Here is a 20,991-nt window from a genome sequence, read left to right as displayed (position 1 = left end):
TATGGAGGAGTTGCAATTTGCACATTGGGAGAGTTCTCAGGTTGATGACATCATAGATCCTTTGCCAATGGAAAAAGTATTATTAGTGTAATACTCCCTCTGTACTACCTCTTCCACTTACCAAAGTTTTGCTTTCAGATTAGGGGGTGCCTCTGGGGGTGACTGTCCCAGACTGACAGCACCTTGTAGGGCTGAACTTCTAAAACTATTCTTCATGGGCCCTCCTATTAATGGCTTTAGTAGTTAGTTGACACAATTAACTTAAAGCAAAGGCATTTGCTGAAATGGCACAGCATGAAAGTAGTAACAAAATACTCATTCCATAGACCTGGGTCATACTCTCTCACAAACATAGACAGCATTACTTGGAAAAGTGGACAGAGTTTATTAGTTCATTAGAGTTCATATTCATTAGGAATATGCATAAGCAGCAACACATGTAGCCAAGGTAACTCTCACTCCAGGTACTTCAAGGTCCTTATTGTCTTTGATGTCTTTTCTCATTTTACACTGTCCTCCTGCATGGAAGATCTCTGGTAGACAAGCCATTCTGCTGGACTCCCTGGTCTGCTCTTTTCCACAGCCCAACTTGACTCCACAGCTGGACTCTCTGAACTTTTCTTCTGTTGGGCATGGAAATACTACTAGGCAAGCTGCTCAGCTGCTAGATGCCTATTGCCAATGACAGAGGGGGAGGAAGAAATTCTTCCCCACCCCTGCACTCTGGAAGAGGTGCAAGGCAAAAGTTAAACATAACATCTCAGTAGTTGAATTCTTTCCTCAGAGCCATCTCTCATCTCTGTTGCTAGATCTCCTGAGCTCTTGATTTTCTCCAGAGCTGTCTAGCTTTTTTTTTTTTTAATGGTCCAAGAACTGTGGCTGATTGTTTTGGCTGATCACTACATGTTTCCTGTGTCCTTTGGCTTCATTCAAGGGTCAACACTCTCTCAGGTTGCTTAACTATCTTTTTTGTGCTTCCTAAAAACTTTACACTGGCTAAAGCCTGAAAGGGACATAGTCTGTGAATAGGTCACTCATGTGAGCCTCTCCAGGCTTCGTGTCCTTTACAATATCATCAGTATTATTAATTTATGTGTAGTAGCCTAGTCTAATTAGATTTGAAAGAGGAACATATGAGGAAAAATTCTAAAATGGCCTTGGAATATACCATTTGGTATAATAGAAAGTGCCTTGCACTTTGAGTCAGAAGATGGTTGGACTATGGACAAGTTAGTTACTATTTCAGGGCCTCAGTTTCCTTACTGTAATTGAGAGGACTGTACTAGAGTTATTTTAAATTTTTAAAAATTCATTTTATTTTATTATTACTTCTAAATTATTGTTATTATGTCTATATATAAAATTATTATATAAATATAAAATATAAAAAAATTTATTAGTTATTATTCATTTTACTGTTCTTTCCAAAATTTTCTCTCCCATCTCCCCCTCTCCCATCCATTAAGAAAGCAAGAAAAAACAAAACTTGTTACAAATATATACAGTTAAGCAAAACAAATTCCCACATTAGCTACTTCCAAAAAAATATGCTTCAGTCTGTACTGAGACCATCACCTCTTTATCTAGAAGTAGATACTATGTTTCATCATGAGTCCTCTGGAGCTCTTCCATTGTGTTGATCTGAATTATTAAGTCTTTCAAAGTTGTTATCATTTCTTAAAGCACAATAGTATTGTGTGTGTGTGTGTGTGTGTGTGTGTGTGTGTGTGTGCGCGCATAGATATGCCCACCTTTCTCTGTCTGTCTCTCTCTGATAACTTGCTCATTCCCTAGTTGATGGGCATTCATTCAGTTTCCAATTCTTTGCCACTATGAAAAGAACTGCTACAAATACTTTTTGTATTAGATCATTTTAAGATCTCTTCCAGCTTTGTGTGAGTTTTGGAATTGGAATTGTTACTTTATGCACAGTGGGAGATACCAACGTATAGGGGGCGCTGGAGTGATCCAGCGGGTTGGTAGTAGCCTCCAGTGCAATAAGGGGGCAGTGGAAGCATAAGGAAAGAAGAGAAGATAAGAAAAATTTGAAACACAATTTGTACATGTTTCATCTGTTGTAACAGAGTTAAAGTCATAGTGATTACATTATTTTTCACACAAAATTAAACACACAAAATGCAAGTTATAATTGATCAGTGGTCAAGTCTGCTGACAGGTCTTAACAAGAAGTGTTGGCAAGTGAGCATTGTCAGGAAGTCCTGCATGCATCCGCAGGAATGAGCATGTAATGACTTGATTACAGTACAATACTATACAGTTACATGATGCAATGTAGCATCATCAAAATTTCAATGCATGAAAAACCCCATTAATTTTCAATAAATTATTAAATTTAAGATGCGTCATTTAATATATACATATATATGTATATATATTTGAAATGATCCAAATTTTAAAAAAAGTTAAAGGGTTAAGGAAAGTAGATTTCCAAGGGGGCGCTGAGTAATTTTTTTTTAAAGTCATGTCCATGACTATAAATCACATTGTTAATACAGAATTCCATCAGTATAGGATAAGCATAGCAATGTAGATGCACTGAGCAAAGTACCATGAGGCTGGTTTTACTAGTAGGTTGCCACCATGTAAAGTGCTATTAAAGGGGCATTTGGAAAACCCTTTATGACCTTCAATCAATAAATTAATCAAAAAGCATTTAGGCATTGTACCAGGTGCTGAAGACATAAAGACAAAAATGAAACAGTCTTGCCTTCAAGGAACTGACATTCAGTTAAGAGAAATAACATTTATGTACATATGTATAGCCCAGGCATGGCATCATCCCCCAACTCTCTTTAAAGACCTAGCTCACTTATCCTACCTGAATTCATGCTGGCGGTTTGAGGGTAGTGTCCTTAGAGTGGGTGGTAATGCCTACTCAAATTTTCTCAGCATCCTAGGGATATGTATGTGTGTATATGTTTCTATGATACCCCTATTATGTGCCACTATAGCTACTAAGAAGCTACCATTGTGTTTCCCATTTATACAAAATCAGTCATTGACTCTTAAATGTGAAACATTTACTAAACAGGAAAGTAAAAGCAGGAATAATCATAACATTTATTCAGCAGAATGAGGGTGACAAAATAATCCAAATATATTAGTCCAACCCACAAAAATGGATCAATCCTCTGTCATTTAATGGATATTCCCTTAGTTTCTTGTTCTTTGCCACTACAAAAAAAAAGCAGATATATACATATTTGTATACATGTAGGAAATATGAAAAAAATTTCCTCTTTCTTTGGTCTCTGTGGGATATAGGCCTAGTAGTTGTATCACTGGATCAAAGGTTATACACACTATATTGACTTTTTGGGCATAGTTCCAAGTTTCTTTCCAGAATGACTACACAAATTCACAGCTCTGCCAATGGTGCATTAATGCGAATTCCTGTTTTCTCCTGCAATTTCCTTTTTTGTCATCTTTACTAATCTTATAGCTAACATGGCACCTTATAATTGTTTTAATTTGCAGTTATAAAATTCTCTAATTATTGTTGATTGGCAATATTTTCACATGGCTGTTGATGGCTTGTATTCTTTCTGTTTATAACCTTTGACCATTTATCATTTGGGCAATGGCTCTTATTCTTATATAAATTTAAATCAATTATATCTTAGAAATGATACCTTTACCAGAGAAGTCTGCTATAACATTTTTCTCAGTTAACTCTTTACCTTCTTATTTTGACAATATTGCTTTTGTTTGTGCAAAAATGTTTTACGTTTATATAAAGAGAAAATTGTCAACATTTTTCCCCCTGTGATTCTATCCTTTGTTTCATTGTGAACTCTTTCTCTCTCCATAGATCTGAAAATAAATTTCTTCCTTCTTCTGATTTATGATTTGATTTTTAAACCAATGCCAAATCATTTGGTTAAGATCTGGTACTGCTAAACTGTCTTCCTCATTTTTTTTTGTCTTTCCCTTGAGATTCTTGAGGTTCCTCCAGATAAATTTATAAATTTTTTTCTAGCTCTACAAAGCAATCCTTTGGTAGTTTGATTGGTATGGTATTGCATAAATAAACAAATTTCATACTGTCATGTTTATTGTATTGGCTTGACCTGTCCATGAATAATGAATATTTGGAGACTAGTGAAGCCAGTAGATCCCTTCTCAGAATGTTCTTGAATGCACAAAACAAAACAATTCAGCTGCTAAACGGGGTGGAAAATGAGCATTTGTATAAGGAATATAGCTAAAATCCACTTGTGAAGAAACAAATTTCTTCTGGACAAAATGCTGAGAGATAATAGACTCTTCTGAACCTGGGATAAAGAACTGCCCTGCAGAAGAATGTACTCTGAAAGGACATGTTTAAAGGCAGAGTGATAACTTGAGATATTATAGCTTTGGGGCATTTGGTCCATCAGCTCATTTGTATGTGACTTTTTAGAGTTTTGAAGTTTAAAGCTGACAAAATTACAAATCAAGTGACTGTTTGGGGACTATAGAAGGAGTTTTGACTTCATGCCAGACATAAAATGGATTTCTTGAGTTTTAAAAACTGTCACTGGCCACTAGGAAGTACTAAAATAAATTGTCTGTTTTCATACATTAACTCAAAAAACTGTTTGTTTACACATGGATTTTTATCATTTTTCCTTACAACAAATATTCTTTCTCTGCCCCCTTCAGTGCCCAAACTGTTCACACCTTAAAGGCTGGTAATAATTCCTTTTATCAGTCTCCATGTCTTTGCACCTTCTGGCCCCCATGCCAGAAGTAATACATAGAGCTTTAGGATTTGCACATATTAACTCATTTGAGCCTTACAACAGCCCTATGAAGTAGGTGCCTCCATTTACCCCCATTTTACAGATGAGGAAACTAAGGTTTAGAGAGGTAAAGTGACTTGTCCAGGATTACATAGCTAGTAAGCTATCTAAGGCAGGATTTTGAGGAATTTGAAATCAGTTCTTCCTGACTCCAGGTCTAGCACACTATTCACTAGTGCCACCTAGCTTACTGTATTTCTACCTTGTAGAATCCCCCTCTTATCCAGTCCCCCAAATTGCTAGTGCCTTTCCTCCTTGACTCTTTTGTACTTAATTTTCTTGTATTTATATACTTATATACACTTTTGTATTCTGTATACATTTACATATGTATATGTTGTAACGAAAACTCCTTAAGAACAGAGACTTGTCTCATGTTTGCCTTTGTACCCTAGCACCCAGCCTGGCACATACTTGGTGTAATAAATGCTCCTCGATCGGGTGGATTGATTGGGCGCCCGGTCTGGACTAGCTAGCTTGGGACGGCAAGCAGTGGGGCGTGCCCTGCCGTGCTCCCCCCCTCCACCGCCCTCCCCGGCCTCGCCCCTCCTCTCTACGTGGCAGGGCCGCACCAGCCATGTTGCCGGGGCCCTGAGGCTCGCCCGGGCGAGGGGGGCGGGGCGGCTGCGCCGTCTTGGGGGCGGGGCAGTTGGGTGAAGGCTGCGGCAGAGGCTGCGGCGGAGCCTGCGGCAGACGCGGAGCAGACCCTGCACGCAGGTAGGCGCCCGTGGCGGGGACCCAGCTCCCACTTGCTTAGGGACGGGCGGCTGTCTGGATGCCGAGCCTGTGCGGGCGGGCGGGCGTTGGGGGCACCCCCCGAATCCGGCTCGGTGGGAACGCGGCCCGCGGGCGCCGGGGAGCCTGGAGGGCCTGGCGGCCGCTGGAACCCTTTCCTGCCCCGGCTCGCCCACCCTCTCGGGCAGCTTCGCCTTGGGACCCATCTAGGAGGCGGCGCGGGGCGGCCGAACTGGGCACCCCCAGCTCCGGGCCGGCCCCGGCTCGGGGCCCGACTCCCGTCGCCGCCCGCCCCGAGCGCCTAGACTTTGTACCCGGGCGAGCTGTCACCTGGAGCCCGCGGGACCGCGGAGGGGTGGGGGCAGGTGGGGAGGGTCCGTCTGCGTCCGGGCTGTGCGGGTGGGTGGGTTTCCAAATCGGACTGAATTTATCCTGTGATGTAGAGGGTGTGAAATGCTCCCAGCGTCTGTGTGAAAGGTGCTGCTAATTTATGGAAAATCTGTTACCATCTAATCGATTACAGAATGAAGAGCAATTTGTGCGTTGATCTTTTTTACAGCAATGTTTTGTTTAGACTAACCCATTTATTTAGACTAACTTAACGAGAAAGTACTGATTTAAATATCATACTTATAGTCTTATTCTTTGTTTTTCAATAGAGGGACTCAATTTCATAATTCGGTTATAGAATTTTAGAGCCAGAAGGACTCCTAGGACCCTTAGGATTTAGTCGGTCAGTTAACTGACATTTATTAAGCACTTACTGTATGTCATTTAGTGCTAGAGACTTCCCTCTGAGATCATCCCCAGATCATCTTGTTTATAACTTGTTGATATTTAGCTGTTGCCATGTGGTCTCACATATTAGATTGTGAGCTGCTTATGGGCAGGACATACATTTGCTTTTTTTTGTGTGTCCCCGCCATTTCCTAAGCTTAAAAAAATGATTTGTCCATCTTTGTGCTAAATTCTAGGGATACTAAAAAAGGGTTTCAAAGATAGTCCTTGTCCTCAAGGAGATTACGTTTTAATGGAGGAAGACACTTAAGTAACTATGCAAGATTCATTTCTAGGTTAAGTGGAAGGCACTTTGAAACTGGGGAGGGCCTTCGGAAGGTGGCATTTGAGGTGACACTGAAGGAAATGGGAGAAGTTAGCTGATGGAGATGAGGAGGGAGAGCACAGAGGACAGCTAATGAAAAAGCAGAGTAAAGAGATGGGAGTGTCACTGTCACTGCATTAGCGTTGTAAAGTCTAAAAAGACTGAAAAGGCAGGAAGTGGCCAGGTTGTGAAGCTCTTTAAAGGCCAAATGGGATTTTTTATTTGATCCTGAAAGAGACAGACACTGAAGTTCATTGAATAAAGGGGTGATATGGCCAAACTTGCTCTTTTGGAAGTTCCTTTTCCACCTGAGTAGAGAAGATACTGGAGTGGGAAGAGACCTAAAGCTGGAAGACTACAATTGGAAGGTTATTGCAGTAATCCAGGTGTGAAGTGTTGACGGCTTGCTCCCAGGATGCGGGCTGTATGAGTGGAGAGCAGATGTATAGGAGAAATGTAAACAAGGCAGTCCAAGAGGGAATATCTGAGAAGAGTATGAGTGGGAAGTTAAGGGCCACTGCATTTGTGAGTCTATGTGCCTGGGAAGATACTCTGGACTGTGATAGGGAATTTTGAAAGAGGTGAGGGTTGATGGGAGAAATGAGTTTTGTTTTGGATATGTTTAGTTTGAAATGGAATGGGACATCCAGTTTGAGATGTCGAAGAGGCAGTTTGGGGGTATGGGATTGGAGCTCAGGAAAGATTAGGACCGGACAAAGATAACTGAGAATCATTTGTATTCAGAAATTAATTGGACCCTTGGGAAATGATGAGATCTCCAGGCAGGATAGTACAGAGCAGGCACTTTTATCCCTTTTCTGTGTCATGCACCCATGGCATTCTGTTGAAATCTATGGACCCTTTCTCAGAATAATGTTTTTAAATGCTTGAAATTAAATACATAAGATTACTAAGGAAACCTACAATATTGAGGTACAGTTATCAAAACATTAAAAAAACTAAGGTCACTTACCCCAGGGTTATATATATATATATCCCTTGTGTAGAGGGAGAAGAGTTTTTAGAGATCATCTGGTTCAACCTTTTCATTTCACAGATAAGAAAACTGAGGACCAGAAAGTTGTAGTGACTTGCCCAAGGTCACATGTTTTAGAGCAGAACCAGGATTCTAACCCAAAGTTCATTGGGTTTGGCAGCAGACATTTATTAAGGGCCTGCTCCAAGGATGCAAAGATAAAAACAAAACAGTTCCTGTCTTGGACCTCACCTGTGACAACATGTACATGTAGCTCAGGGTGTCTTAAGAATAGAAAAATCTGCCAATCTGGTAGGGGTGGGGTGAGGAGGAGATCAGAGAAAGGCTCTACTTGTAAAGTGACATTTCTGTTGAGCCTTGAAGGAAGATAATGAATTCAGGAAAACTTAAGTTCAAATCCAGCTTCAGACACTTACTAGCTGTGTGATCCTGGACAAGTCACTCTGGTTTGTCTCTGTTTCCTCATCTGTAAAATGGGGATAATAATAATAAGTATCTACCTCTTAAGGTTGTTGTGAGAATCAGATGAGATAATAACTGTAAAGTGCTTAGCACAACACCTAGCACATAGTAAGCACTATATAAATGTTAGCTACAGTGATGATGATGATGATGATGATTCTGATTCTCAAAATCAGGGATGAGGAATTTTAAGTTGTGCAATGCACAGAGGTGGAAGATAGGGATGGAATGTCAAATTTTTCCATGATATATGAAACGATAATTTAAAGTAAGGCTGGAAAGGTACAATAGTGTGCTAATTACTTGGTACTGTTTCAAGCGTGAGAGAGTCACATAGGTCCTGTCCTGTGTGAGAGAGGCTGCTTACACTAGGCTCTAGACTTTTATGTCCAAACTTGACCAGATAAAAACAGATTGAGCTGCTTTCCCCACTGTTAGTTAGTTCTCTGTCAGTTGTTTGCTAGATTTCGTACCATACAGATGTTTTCATTGCTTTTTTTGTTGTTGTGTACTAAATTCTGTAGTTTTTAAGGGTAGTTATTAATAACTCCAAGGAAATGTACAAAAATTGTATCTCTTCAAAGATATTACAGTGGATGTTGGTGTGAGGAAATCAGTCATTTCAAGCATCAGTTTAATCCAAGTGAAACAAGATAGGTTTTACTGTACAAAGGAAGGAAAGTGTGGTTGAAAATAGAAAACACCATCAAGAACTGCCTATTACTATGAGGCAGCCTAAGTAATCCTCAGAAAGAAAAGTTGAAACTCTTGAAGTTAGAAGAACAAGAAAATTAGTAAAACAAAACGGGTGTTAACTGCTGCTATGAAGAAAGAATGCTTGTTATAGGTAAGACAATTCAAACTCTGGAGTTCTAAAGATTGGGAAAAGGTGATTTTTACTGAAGAATTTTACTGAAAATTTTCCTGAAGAATTTTCATTCAAGGCTATACCAAAATTATTTTTAGGATAAGTCCAGGTGAGCCTCTAAGATCTGTTCATCTTCATAAATACTGTAAAACATCTCTTCTACAGAATGTTTTGAGGAATTTTTATTTCCCAAAGGCCAGAAAGTCTTGCCCTTACTGAGGCAATAGTGGACTCTAATAAATATGTTGGTATATTAAAAGAGCAAAATTATTCTAGAATTACAGAAATTACTCAGTGGAAATGGAATGCCACCAACATGGCCTTATACTATGCCATGTGTCATGAGATATTAAGAAATTTATCTAAGAGATGGAGAAAAAATTACTTTAGTGGTCTGGCTTTGCCTGATTTAAACCCTGTTGAAAACCAATTAACTGTAATCAAGGCTAGACTTGAAAAAGACAGGCTGTTTGCTGCATCTACTGCTTAATATCCAGTGTGTGGTTTCACAATAAAAAATTTAAAAATATACGTCAAAGTCTTGTGAATTCAGTTCTAAATGTAAAAACAAATGGTTAGAGCAAAAGAAGGACATGTTGCATATTAAAAGGTTTTTTTGAAGATGTAAAAGTTGTAAGCATAATTTTATAAGACAATAAAATTAATTTGGTTGTGGTTATTTTGTACATCATTGTAGATTGTGGAGGACTTCAATGCCAGGTTGAAGTGTTTGTATTTAATTCTAGAGATAATGGGGAGTCACTGAAGGTTATTGAATGGTATGACCTATATGTCAGGAAGATCATTTTGATGTGAATGGAGAGGATGGATTGGAGAGAAAACATGCTCTTTTTATACTGTGCTGATTAAAGAGTGTTTAATTCAAATTCTTACCCTCTCTCTCTGACACCCCTCCCCCCCATTTTACTGGTGAGGAAACAGTCCCAGAGATGGTAACTTAACATGCATAAAATCATACAGTCATTCTATCAATCATTGACAATTTATTAATATTGTTATGTGCCAGGCACTGTGCTGTATGTGCTGGGAATACAAAGACAAAAATGAAGCAGTCTCTGTACTCATGGAACTTACATTTTGTAAGCATATATATATATATATACAAGATAATTTCTCTGGAGGCGGAGAGAGGGTGTTGGTGTTCAGGTTTGAATGAAACTAGACATTCTAAGAGACAGAAGTGAGGAGGGAGTGGGCAGGCATGGGCACAGTCAGTGAAAAAGCACAGAGATGGGTGATGGAATGCCATGGGTGAAGAGTGTCAAGAAGGCCAATTTAACTGGATCATTTTTATTGTTGTTTAGCCATTTTTAAGTTATGTCAGACCCCATTTGGGATTTTTCTTGGTAAAGGTGTTGAAGTGGTTTTCTATTTCTTTCTTTAACTCCTTTTATAGATGAGGAAACTGAGACAGAGTTAAATGACTTGCCCAGGGTCACACAGCTAGTAAGTATCTGAGGTTAGATTTGAACTCAGGTCTTCCTGACTCCAGGCCTTGTACTCTATCCCCCTGTGCCGTCTAGCTTGATCATACAGTGTATAAAGAGGAATAATGTATAATTACACTAGAAAAGTAGGTTTGAGCCAGGCTGTGAAAATCTTTAAATGCCAGAGATGTTAATATTTGACTTTAGAGTAGGAGTTCTTAACTTTATGATGTGGACCCATTTGAAAAACCTAGGGAAGCATGTTGACCCAATAACACAATAATATTTTTAAATACATAAAATACAAAAGATTTCAAAGAAAATCAGTTAATGAAATATAGCTATCAATATACTTTTTAAAAAAGTTCATGGATTCCAGATTAGGGAACCATTGCAGTTTATTGAATAGAGGAGTGATATGGTGAGACTAGAGAGATGGTGAGAATAGAGGTGAGATATTGTGTTTATTGAGAGGGGAGAGGCTTGAATCAGGGAGACCAATTAGAAGGAAAGTTATAATTGAATTTTGATCTTTGATCCATCTCCTAACCTTTATACTAGATTTCCTATACCTAGAATACACTCCCACCTGACCCTTAGAATCACTTGTTTCCTTCTCAAGCAAAACTTGCTATATAAAATCTTTTCTTATCCTCCCAGTTGTTGGTTCCTCCTCCCAACAGATTTACCTTATATTTGCTTTGCATCTATTTTCTATGTACTAATGCACATATTGTTTTCCCTAATAGGATGTAAACTCCTTTAGGGCAGGGGCTTTTCTAGTGAAAAAACAGTCTGTTTAGAGGGAACTTCCCGTTATGGTAATGTTAGAATGAAGTCCAGGACTAAGAAAAGAACAATTTTATTAGTCATTTCATAGGTGTATAAATGTTGGAATATTAAAATTTATACCATGGAAAAAATAATCCACAACCTCAATGATCTGTAGTTTCATTGTTGTGAAGACTCCCTCCACTAATAACTGATAGTTGGTCTTTGAGTGTTACCACAGCCCCCAAATTATCCTCTCATCAGTCTTGTGGTGAGCCTCTCTGTACTTTGCTAGGGAGATCTTTGATCAGCAGACATATAATTAACTTTTCCAGCTTGGTAGCACCTTTCATAGCTTTTGTGCCGTGGATATTAAGTTTGAGAGATCAGGGTCATCTCCATGCCACGGTTGAAGATATCCAGTAGAACTTTAGTGAAAGATGTGATATGTTGATGGGATCATAGATTTATAGCCAAAACCACCTTAGTAGTAATCTAGTCCACAACCCTCATTTTACATAAGAAGAAATTGAGAGGTTAAGTGACATACACAAGTAGTAAAGTCTCAGAAGTGGGATTTGAAGCCAGGTCCTTCCTGACCACAAGTCCAGCCAACATTCTGTCCACTATATGATGTTGCTTCCATATTACATGTTAATAAACTGTCAAAATATTATTTACAGAATCTTTTGAGTTTTTTAAATAAGCAGAAAATTTTATCTCCTTTTCACCGTTCCCTCCAGTGGAAAAAAAAAGAAAAGCAAAATCTTTCTGACAAATGTGCACATTCAAACAAAACATTCCCTCATTGGCCATTTTCAAAAATAAATACAGCATTCTGTACTTTGAATCTATTACCTCTCTGTTAGGAGTTGCGGAGAATGCTTTATCATTAGTCCTTTGGAACTGGGGATGATCATTTGTTCTTCAGAGTTCTTACGTCTTTCCACATTTGTCTTTACAATGTTGCTGTTACTGTATAAATTGTTCTCCTAGTTTTACTCACTTCACTCAGGATCAGTTCCTATTTGCATTCCATTACATTCGTGTACTGTAATTTGTTCAGCGCAATTGATAGCCATGCCTTTAGGTTGCTAGTTCTTTGCCACTACAAAAAGAGTTGTTACAAATATTTTTGTACACATGAGTCCTTTTCTTTTTTATTTTGTATCATTTGGGTATAGGATTAGTAGTGGTATTGCTGGCTCAAAGGATATGCAGATTTAGTGACTTTTTGGCTACAATTCCAAATTTCTTTCTAGAATGGCTGGACCAGTTCATAGTTGCATCAATAGTGCATTGATAAAGGGGTGTCAAACTCTAAACAGAAACAGCATAATAAACATCAAATAGGGCTGATTATTGAATTAGAAAGCCACAAATTAAAATGATCTGTATTGTATTGTATCTTTATTTTGTTAAACATTTCCCAATTGTATTTTAATCCAGTTTGGAAAGCAAATTTGACACCTCTGCATCAATATGCCTGTTTTCCCCTTCAAACATTTTTTGTTGTACTTTTTTGACAACTTTACCAATATGATGGGTATGAGGTGGAATCTCAGAGTAGCTTTAATTTGCATTTCTCTGATTATTAGTGATTTGGGTCATTTTTTCATGTGGCTATTCATAGCTTAGCTTTCTTTCTTTGAAAACTGACTTTATATCCCTCGACCACAGTAGCTTTCTTTTTTTTTTTTTTAAGCAATTGGGGTTAAGCACAGTAGCTTTCTTTAAAAGGTATTACACCCATGTATCCCACTGATTTCAAATTAAAAGTTTATTTTAATAATGATTTTGTTTTTTATATTTAAATAATTTTAAAATTCTGAACTGAATGAATGCTCAAAAATGAGCATTTCCATATACAAAGCAGAATAGAAAAAGTATTGCACATAAAATTATGAATATCTAATCTATGCTGCTTGCTTTTTTTTAAGCATATAATAAATTCAATAGGGAATTTGGGGGCTTTAGTTATTAGTTTTGTAAGTTTAAGGGGCATGGTTTTTTCTCATTCATTTTCATTTCATGATTATTTTTAATTGATAAAAATTTTTTGAAAGCCATACATGTTGTATAATCTGCCTTTTAAATGATGCCTGAATTTTACATTAATTTATTTCCATTTTGTTACAGAAATAAATAACATTTACAATGACGACCTTCCTGGAATTCATCCAGCAGAATGAAGATCGAGATGGAGTTCGATTTAGTTGGAATGTTTGGCCTTCAAGTCGTCTTGAAGCTACAAGAATGGTTGTTCCTGTGGCATCCCTATTTACGCCACTGAAAGAGAGACCTGATTTACCTCCGATTCAGTATGAACCTGTCCTCTGCAGCAGATCTACATGTCGGGCAGTTTTGAATCCTTTGTGGTAGGTTCTTTTTTTTTTTTAAAGCAAAAAACAGTTAATCATTTTTCTCCTATAGTATCTTTTTCTTGAATTAAATTAATCACAAAAATCTGTATGTTTTAAAGTTGTCAAAAGCACTACTCTGACTTGAAGAGTAGTTAGTAGTATTGTAATAGCATACTGGGCATTCATATGGGATGTTGTTGCAGTAAATATAATTATTTGTTGTCAGTTTATTAATTAAGTTTTTTAGGTTCAGCCATGAAGCAGTTGATTAAACTCAAAATGCTGCATTTGCTATGTTGGCATGCCCATTTTGGATGGCACTATTGTTGCTGTACTAGTGGTTATACGATTTTGGAGATTCTCTTAGAAGCTAAAGTTCTCTAGATTTAAATCTAAAATTTCTGATTCCTTTCTATAGCCAAAAAATTTTTTTTGCCATTAAAACAGTTAAAAACCAGTATTTCAGATAATACTTTTAGCACCCCCCCCTTTTTTTTTTGAGGCAGTGGGGTTAAGTGACTTGCTCAGGGTCACACAGCCAGTGAGTGTTATGTGTCTGAGGCCAAATTTGAACTCAGGTCCTCCTGACTCCAAGGCCTGACTTCTATACATTGTGCCACCTAGCTGCCCTCTTTTTACAACTTTCAAAGAGCTAAATGATAACCTGCCTGTTTTATTTAACTGTAAAGTTTATCAGTCAGTTTAATCTAGGCATATCATATCGGATATATAAACATTTAAAAAATGAGTGATTTAAAAATTATTATTATCATTATTACTGTATTTTATTTTGCTCTTTGATGAGGCAGTTAGGGTTAAGTGGCTTGCCCAGGGTCACATACTTAGTGTTAAGTGTCTGAGTCCTGATTTGAACTCAGGTCCTCCTGACTCCAAGGCTGGAGTTCTGTCCACACTGCCACCTTGCTGCCTCTGAGTGATTTTTTTTTAAACAAATACACAAAAACCTATGCCCTTGAATAAATGTTGTGTTCTTAAAGCAGTCACCTGGGAAGGCTATGTATGCATTTTTTTCATTTCCATTGTATGCATTTCCATTTTTCCATTTCCAGAAATGTTCATTTTTAAGCAACACCACATTGCTTAAAATATTTTAAAAATTTGCATTCAGCCTTCAGCTCAGTATTTTGAACCACTTAATTGGTTGTGACCAGTCTTTGTCCTTTTGAGGGCAGATTTGATTTTTCAAAGTAGCCCTGAATCCTTCAGAAACATATCTAGTGAATAAGGTGGTTAAAAAAGGCTGGTAATAATAAGTCTGTCTTCAGTGTTCCAAGGGAATCCTTTTCTTTTGGAGTGTTCATCCACTCCCTGGGGTAAGATCAGGAGCTTTTCCTTGGATCTTGAGATTTAGAGGAAACATTCATTTTGAGGAATTTTTTTTTACATATATTAGAAAAAAATGTCATTAATTGTCACACTTCATATTCAGACCTTGATTATAATGTTATTACATAACTCACTTTGAATTGTAATTAGGTTTCTAAACCCTCCAGGGATTGAAATGTCTGTCCAGACTTAATTACTGTGATTGCTTTTTGTCAGACTGTTCTCTTACAGTATGAGATGGTAACTGTTGCTGGATATTATAAAATTTGGCTACCCTTTTCTTATATTTGCAATATACCAGACCTTTTGCAGATAACTCATATAAATAAGATTAGCTTGTGAGCTCCTGCAGGGCAGGGACTGTCTTTTGCCTCTTTTTGATTGTCAGTGCTTAGCACAATGCCTGGCATATAGTAATTGCTTAATAAATATTTATTAACCAATTGAAATAACGTGATCATTGTCTTTAAGACGCTAATAGTTGAATAGGAATACTTGGATATATAAATAATTACAAAAATACAAATTAAAGAGTATGATAAATTCATAATAAGACTATAAAATGCTATGGGGTAAGTTGAGAGAGAGATTAGTTTGGTGGGGAGGGGTGAAGAAGAGATGAACCCCCTGCAGGAAGTTGGCTCCCTCAGGAGCTGCACTTGGGATAATATTTGAGTTTGTACCAACAAAGAGAGGTGGGTGCTGTAGTGGGGAAGAGATAGAAAAGAGGATAGCTTGGTCCAGGTGTATGAAATAGGGAGCTATTAAAAACTAGTGCTTTTCACTCACTGATCCTAACAGGCTTTTCTGCCTTCTCGAGGAAATAGTTCTGTGATTTTACATCTTTTTTCTCTTTTGAAGAAAAGTAGAACTACCTTTTATTTCTCTTATTTAACCTCTTTTAGCTGGAGCTCGTGTTCTTTACTTTTCCTGCAATTAAAATATCACTTACCTGTTAGCCTATTGCATACAGATTAACTCAGTTAAAAAGACTGTATCCTTTACTAGGACATAACAGTTTAAGCGTAAGTGTTTTTGCCACCTTTTGTTTTTATACCACAGTCTTTATTGAACTTTTTCTAAACTGGGTACTTAAAGTCCTTTAAATGTAAAGGCCTGATCTCATACTACCTCTTCAGGCTTTTTTGTTATTTATTCCTCTCCATGCACACTGTGATCTATGCAGCTGGCCTACTTGCTGTTCCTCATACTTGAGACTCCATTATCCATACCTTTGTACTAGCTATCCCCCATGCCTGAAGTACTTTCCTTTCTCATCTTGATATCTTATAATTCCTAATTTCTTTCAAGGTTTAGCTCAAGCTCAAGCTTCTACACAAGACTTTTCCTGATTTCCCCTGCCTGCTGCTAGTGCCTTCCCTCCAGAATCAGCTTCTGTCTGTTTGGTATACATTTAAATATGCAGAGGTTCCCAAAGTGGGTGATACTGCCCCCTGGGGGGTGCTGGAACGATCTAGGGGTGGGATCGGTAGTAGCCTCATACAGTTAGGGGCGTGTTGAATAAAAACAAGGGGGTGGTGGAAGCATAAGGAAAGAAGAGGAGAGAATTTTGAAAAACTTCACGTTTCATCTGTTGTGTAACAGAGTTAAAGTTGTAGTGATTACATTATTTTCCAAATATACACACAAAATATAAATTGTAATATATCAGTGTGTCGAGTCTGCTGGCAGGTTTTAACAAGCAAGTGTTGGCAGATGAGCATGCATTGACAGGGAGTCCAGCATGCATCATGCATTGGCAGGAATGTATGCATGTGATGACTTCTTTACAATATGACACTATATAGTTATATGATGCAATATTACATCATCAAAATTTCAGTGTAGGAAAATAACCACAAATTTATAATAAATTATTAAATTCAAGATGCGTTATTTAGAAACATTTTTTAAAATGATGCAAATTAGAAAAAAACCCATTAAAAGGTTAAAGAAAGTAGATATGCTGGGGGCACTGAGTAATTTTCTTTTTTGAAAAGAGGGTTAAGCCAGATAAGTTTAGGAACCTCTCTATATATGCATGTGTTGTCTCTTCTAGCTAGAATGTAAGTTTTTTCAGGGCAGGAACTGTTTTGCATTTGTCTTTGTATCCACAGTGCCTGGTACCGAGTAAGTACTTAATAAATGCTTGTTGATTATTGATTCTTGTGAACAAGAAGAACTTTCAAACCAATCAAGCTGACATAGTAGGCTTGTCTCACAGTATGTATTGCATTCCATAGCCATATCACACATATCCTTATTGAAAGAAGGAAGGTGTCACCTTGTCAACAGAAATTTGAAAAAGGTTTAAAAATTGATTTTATAACACTGCTTTAATTGTCAGGAATTTGTTGTTGCTCAGTTGTGTCTGACCCTGTTACCCTGTGGACCATCTTATACCAATACTGGCCATGGGATTTTCTTGGCAAAGATACTGGAGTGGTTTGCTATTTCCTTCTCCAGTAGATTAAGGCAAACAGAGGTTAAGTGACTTGCCCAAGGTCACATAGCTAGTAAGTGTGAAGCTGGATTTGAACTCAGATCTTCCTGACTCCAGGCCCAGCACTGTATCAGTTGAGCCACCTAGCTGCCTCTGAGCCCAAAGCCTTGATCAGCTGTGACTCTACTGGTTATTCTCTACATTGATGTAACTTCATTTTTGTGAATCTAATCTGTAAAATGGGGAGGTTGGATTAGATGACTCCTAAGGGCCCTTCTAACTATAAATCTGTGACCTATTTATCCTTTAAATTTCGTCTGGCATTTGATATTGAACAGAAAAGTTGCTACATTACTTTTTCATTTGAATGAACTGTTTATTGTATTAGAGAAATTGTTGATTTTATGCTTTATCTTCTTTAGCTATTGTTCCTTTAGATTTATTCAGTATGTAATAGCTAGTATTAAGTTTTGGGAAGTATGATAATTAAAAATATTCCTATATGTCTTATTTTATATTTACATTAATTTATATACATTTTTAATATGAGTTGGGCTAATATATATAATGAGATTTAGGTGCCTGGGGGAATGTAAAACTAAAGACTTAATTTTAAAAAATCACTTTGTCACCTGTTTCTATTGTTTTTATTTCTTGAATATAGAAATATTTTTATTCTGATGACTTGAGAAAATGATTTTGAAAATTATAAAAATAATTTTGCTAAAGTAAAAATCTGCATAATAAAGTATTGTTAAATTAATAATTATACACCCTTTCTTATCTTTTTTCAAAAAATAGTCAAGTGGATTACCGAGCAAAACTGTGGGCATGCAATTTTTGTTATCAAAGGAATCAGGTAAGAAAATCCATATTTTGCAAGATAAATCTATTAATATTTAGCTATTTAAGAATACTTTATGGTAGAATTAATACATGAATATGTTTAAAAGTAATTAAATAAACAAAAACATCCTTATTAACTTAATTCAAATATCATTTATGAATCCCTGCTATAATTAAGCCACTGTGCTAGGCTTTGGGGATGCAAACATAAAGATGCAAAGTTGGGGTCAGTGAAGGCCTGGGATAAGGAAATATGGCAATGTCCAAAGGAAGCTGGAGCTGGGAGACACGATTTCTGCTGAGAGGGAGGGTAGCTGAGGTGGGGTGATCTCAGATTACTAGGTTTGGATCAGGGAGAGTTTCTGGTGAGATCCTAGGATTATGAGAGTGTCTGAAGTGAGGGAGGAGCTGAGAAAGAAAAAACTCTGGCTGGGGAGTTGAGAGCTTTGAAAGAAGTGGGGCTAGAGAGGCAGGAGGTCTGGGTAAAGAGAGCAGAGGTAGAATCTAAGAGGCAGGACATCCCAGGTATTGTAACAGAACTGTGGGGTTGGGACAGATACATCTGACTGTCAGGAGGGAAGTACTGGGAAAAGGGCCTGCCTGGGTTTCTGAGGTAGAATTGGCCCATCAAACAAAGAGGAATGTGTCCCTATGGGGGAACTTGGAATGTGGGTGGTACTGGGCTGGGAGGCAGGATTCCTGGGTCTTTGTGGTAGAGCAGGCTCTAATAAGGCAGGTGTTTCTCTTTTTTCTTATTCTTTTGTGAAGTATCTGTCATGGTCAGGAGCAGAATTCCTCAGCCCTGGAAAGTGATTGCTGGAAGGCTGGTAAATAAGAGGTTTTCTTTGCCTTCCAGTCAATAGCCCATTGGCTGTTGGTATGGTAGCTGTCTTGAAGTGTTTGAAGGGATATCATGGGAATGAATGTTTAGACTTGTTCTGAGATGGGGTTCTCTGGAACCCTTCATTTGCTGTGCTTTGGGACAGCCCTGAAATCTCTGCCAAACTGGGGAGGGAAGAAGATCCATGAGGGGGAATGGTTTTTCCTTTACCTCCCAAATGGGAAGCTGGCCATCCCTACGAGGACCTACAGAGGATGCATAGCACCTGACCCTGCCCTGGGGGGAGAGACTCAGACCTAAAGAGGAAGATGTTTGGGCTTGGCCCTGGAGCTGAGGGGATCCACTCTTTGGTTTGGAGGGTTGTTTCTCCTGGTGACAAGATGCAAGGAGTGGTAGATAGCTGGCAAGAGGCTCCTGCTGGTAGGCTTCTGTGTCCTGTTGGAATAGCACCATACGAAGCCCTGGTACTACAGAGATGAAATACAACTTAGTTCTGCCCTCAAAGGAACTTCCAGTGGAAAAGAGTAACATGTGACAAGGGTGTAGAAGAAATTGAACAGAGAATGAGAGACTTAGGTTGTGGGGGTCAGGGGGAGAATCACCTTTAGCTGAGGGGAAGCTTCTTGGAGGTGTATAGGACATGAGCTGGAACTTTTAAGAAAGAGAAGATTTAAATAGTTGAAGACAAATGGAGGGAGTCTCTTCTAAGTATGGGCAATGGCTTGCTTAAATCCAGGGAGGTGTTCTTTTCTGGGAATTTAAACAATCAGGAAAACACATATTTATCTTTTCAGTTCTTAATTCTTTTTTTTGAAAAGCAGTGTTCTAAATTTTAGTTTTTTTTCCTCCCTGTAGTTTCCACCTACATATGCTGGCATATCTGAACTCAATCAACCTGCTGAACTTTTACCTCAGTTTTCAAGCATTGAATATGTAGTACTGGTAAGACCATCAGGACACATCTTTAAAGACTCTTTTGGATCATAAGATTTAGAGATGGAAGACCAGCGCCGTTATGTCTTCCAAATTCCTCATTTTGCAAATTAGGACCCTGAACCCCAGAATGACTTCACAGGAATATAGGATCTATTGGAAGAGACTCTAGGGGTTATCTAATCGGAACCCTAACTAAACGTGACTTCCCTTTACAATAACTACAAAAATAGCTATTAGAATGAATTAATGTTTCACTTGGCGAAGACATAATCCTTTCCCTCCCCAAATTGAATTTGTTAGCATTTTAGTCACAACCTTTTAAGGCCAGTGTAACAAGAAAAAATCTATTTTTTGGATTTCTGAATGTGAGCAACAAAACATTAATAATCTTGATATGTTACTAAGATGTCAGTTTACTCATATTCATAAAAAGTGATTTTTAAATGCTGTTTGACATACTTAATTTTAGTTAGTTAAATGTGACCTAGTTAAACTATTTATAAATTGGTCCCTGGTAAAACTCGGAAATTTTGTTATTTCTGTGTGTATTTATTTGCCCAAGTATTTAAAGCATAGAAATAATAATTTTCCTTCTGAGTATTACAAAGAGTGTAAGTGGTTGAGTTGAGCCTGTTCTATCCTTGCACAGTTTTAATGCTTTGAAAATAAATCTGTGCAAAGGGAAAAAAGTATAGTCATTAAAAAAAAGCAGCAGCATACTTTCCCAGCCTCATTCTGATCATTTGTCTTTTTAAAGCGTGGTCCTCAGATGCCTTTGATATTTCTGTATGTGGTGGATACTTGTATGGAAGATGAAGATTTACAAGCCTTGAAAGAATCTATGCAGATGTCACTCAGTCTTTTACCATCTACAGCTTTGGTGGGACTTATTACCTTTGGGAGAATGGTTCAGGTCCATGAACTTGGTTGTGAGGGCATTTCAAAAAGCTATGTCTTCAGAGGAACAAAAGATTTAACTGCAAAGCAATTGCAGGTAAGTGGGCAAGAGTAGTAATTCAAAGTGTGT

At 37.9% G+C, this 20,991-nt stretch overlaps 1 protein-coding gene across 1 annotated transcript in view; it reads left to right on the top strand.

Annotated features, from left to right (window-relative positions):
* The first annotated feature begins 5,427 nt into the window (after window positions 1–5,427).
* SEC23A (SEC23 homolog A, COPII component) overlaps window positions 5,428–20,991 on the top strand; it is a 63,386-nt gene continuing 47,822 nt past the window's right edge. Inside the window, exons 1-5 of the mRNA XM_020991341.2 lie at window positions 5,428–5,522; window positions 13,328–13,566; window positions 18,143–18,200; window positions 19,884–19,970; window positions 20,722–20,958. Coding sequence (XP_020847000.1) covers window positions 13,346–13,566; window positions 18,143–18,200; window positions 19,884–19,970; window positions 20,722–20,958 — 603 coding nt within the window. The 5' untranslated portion in view covers window positions 5,428–5,522; window positions 13,328–13,345. The remainder of the gene's footprint in view (window positions 5,523–13,327; window positions 13,567–18,142; window positions 18,201–19,883; window positions 19,971–20,721; window positions 20,959–20,991) is intronic.

Source organism: Phascolarctos cinereus, unplaced genomic scaffold, assembly GCF_003287225.1.
Source record: "Phascolarctos cinereus isolate Bilbo 61053 unplaced genomic scaffold, phaCin_HiC Scaffold_2;HRSCAF=192, whole genome shotgun sequence".
Classification (NCBI taxonomy): domain Eukaryota; kingdom Metazoa; phylum Chordata; class Mammalia; order Diprotodontia; family Phascolarctidae; genus Phascolarctos; species Phascolarctos cinereus.
Note: the sequence above shows the minus strand (reverse complement) of the source record. Positions and strands in the feature narration are given on the sequence as shown.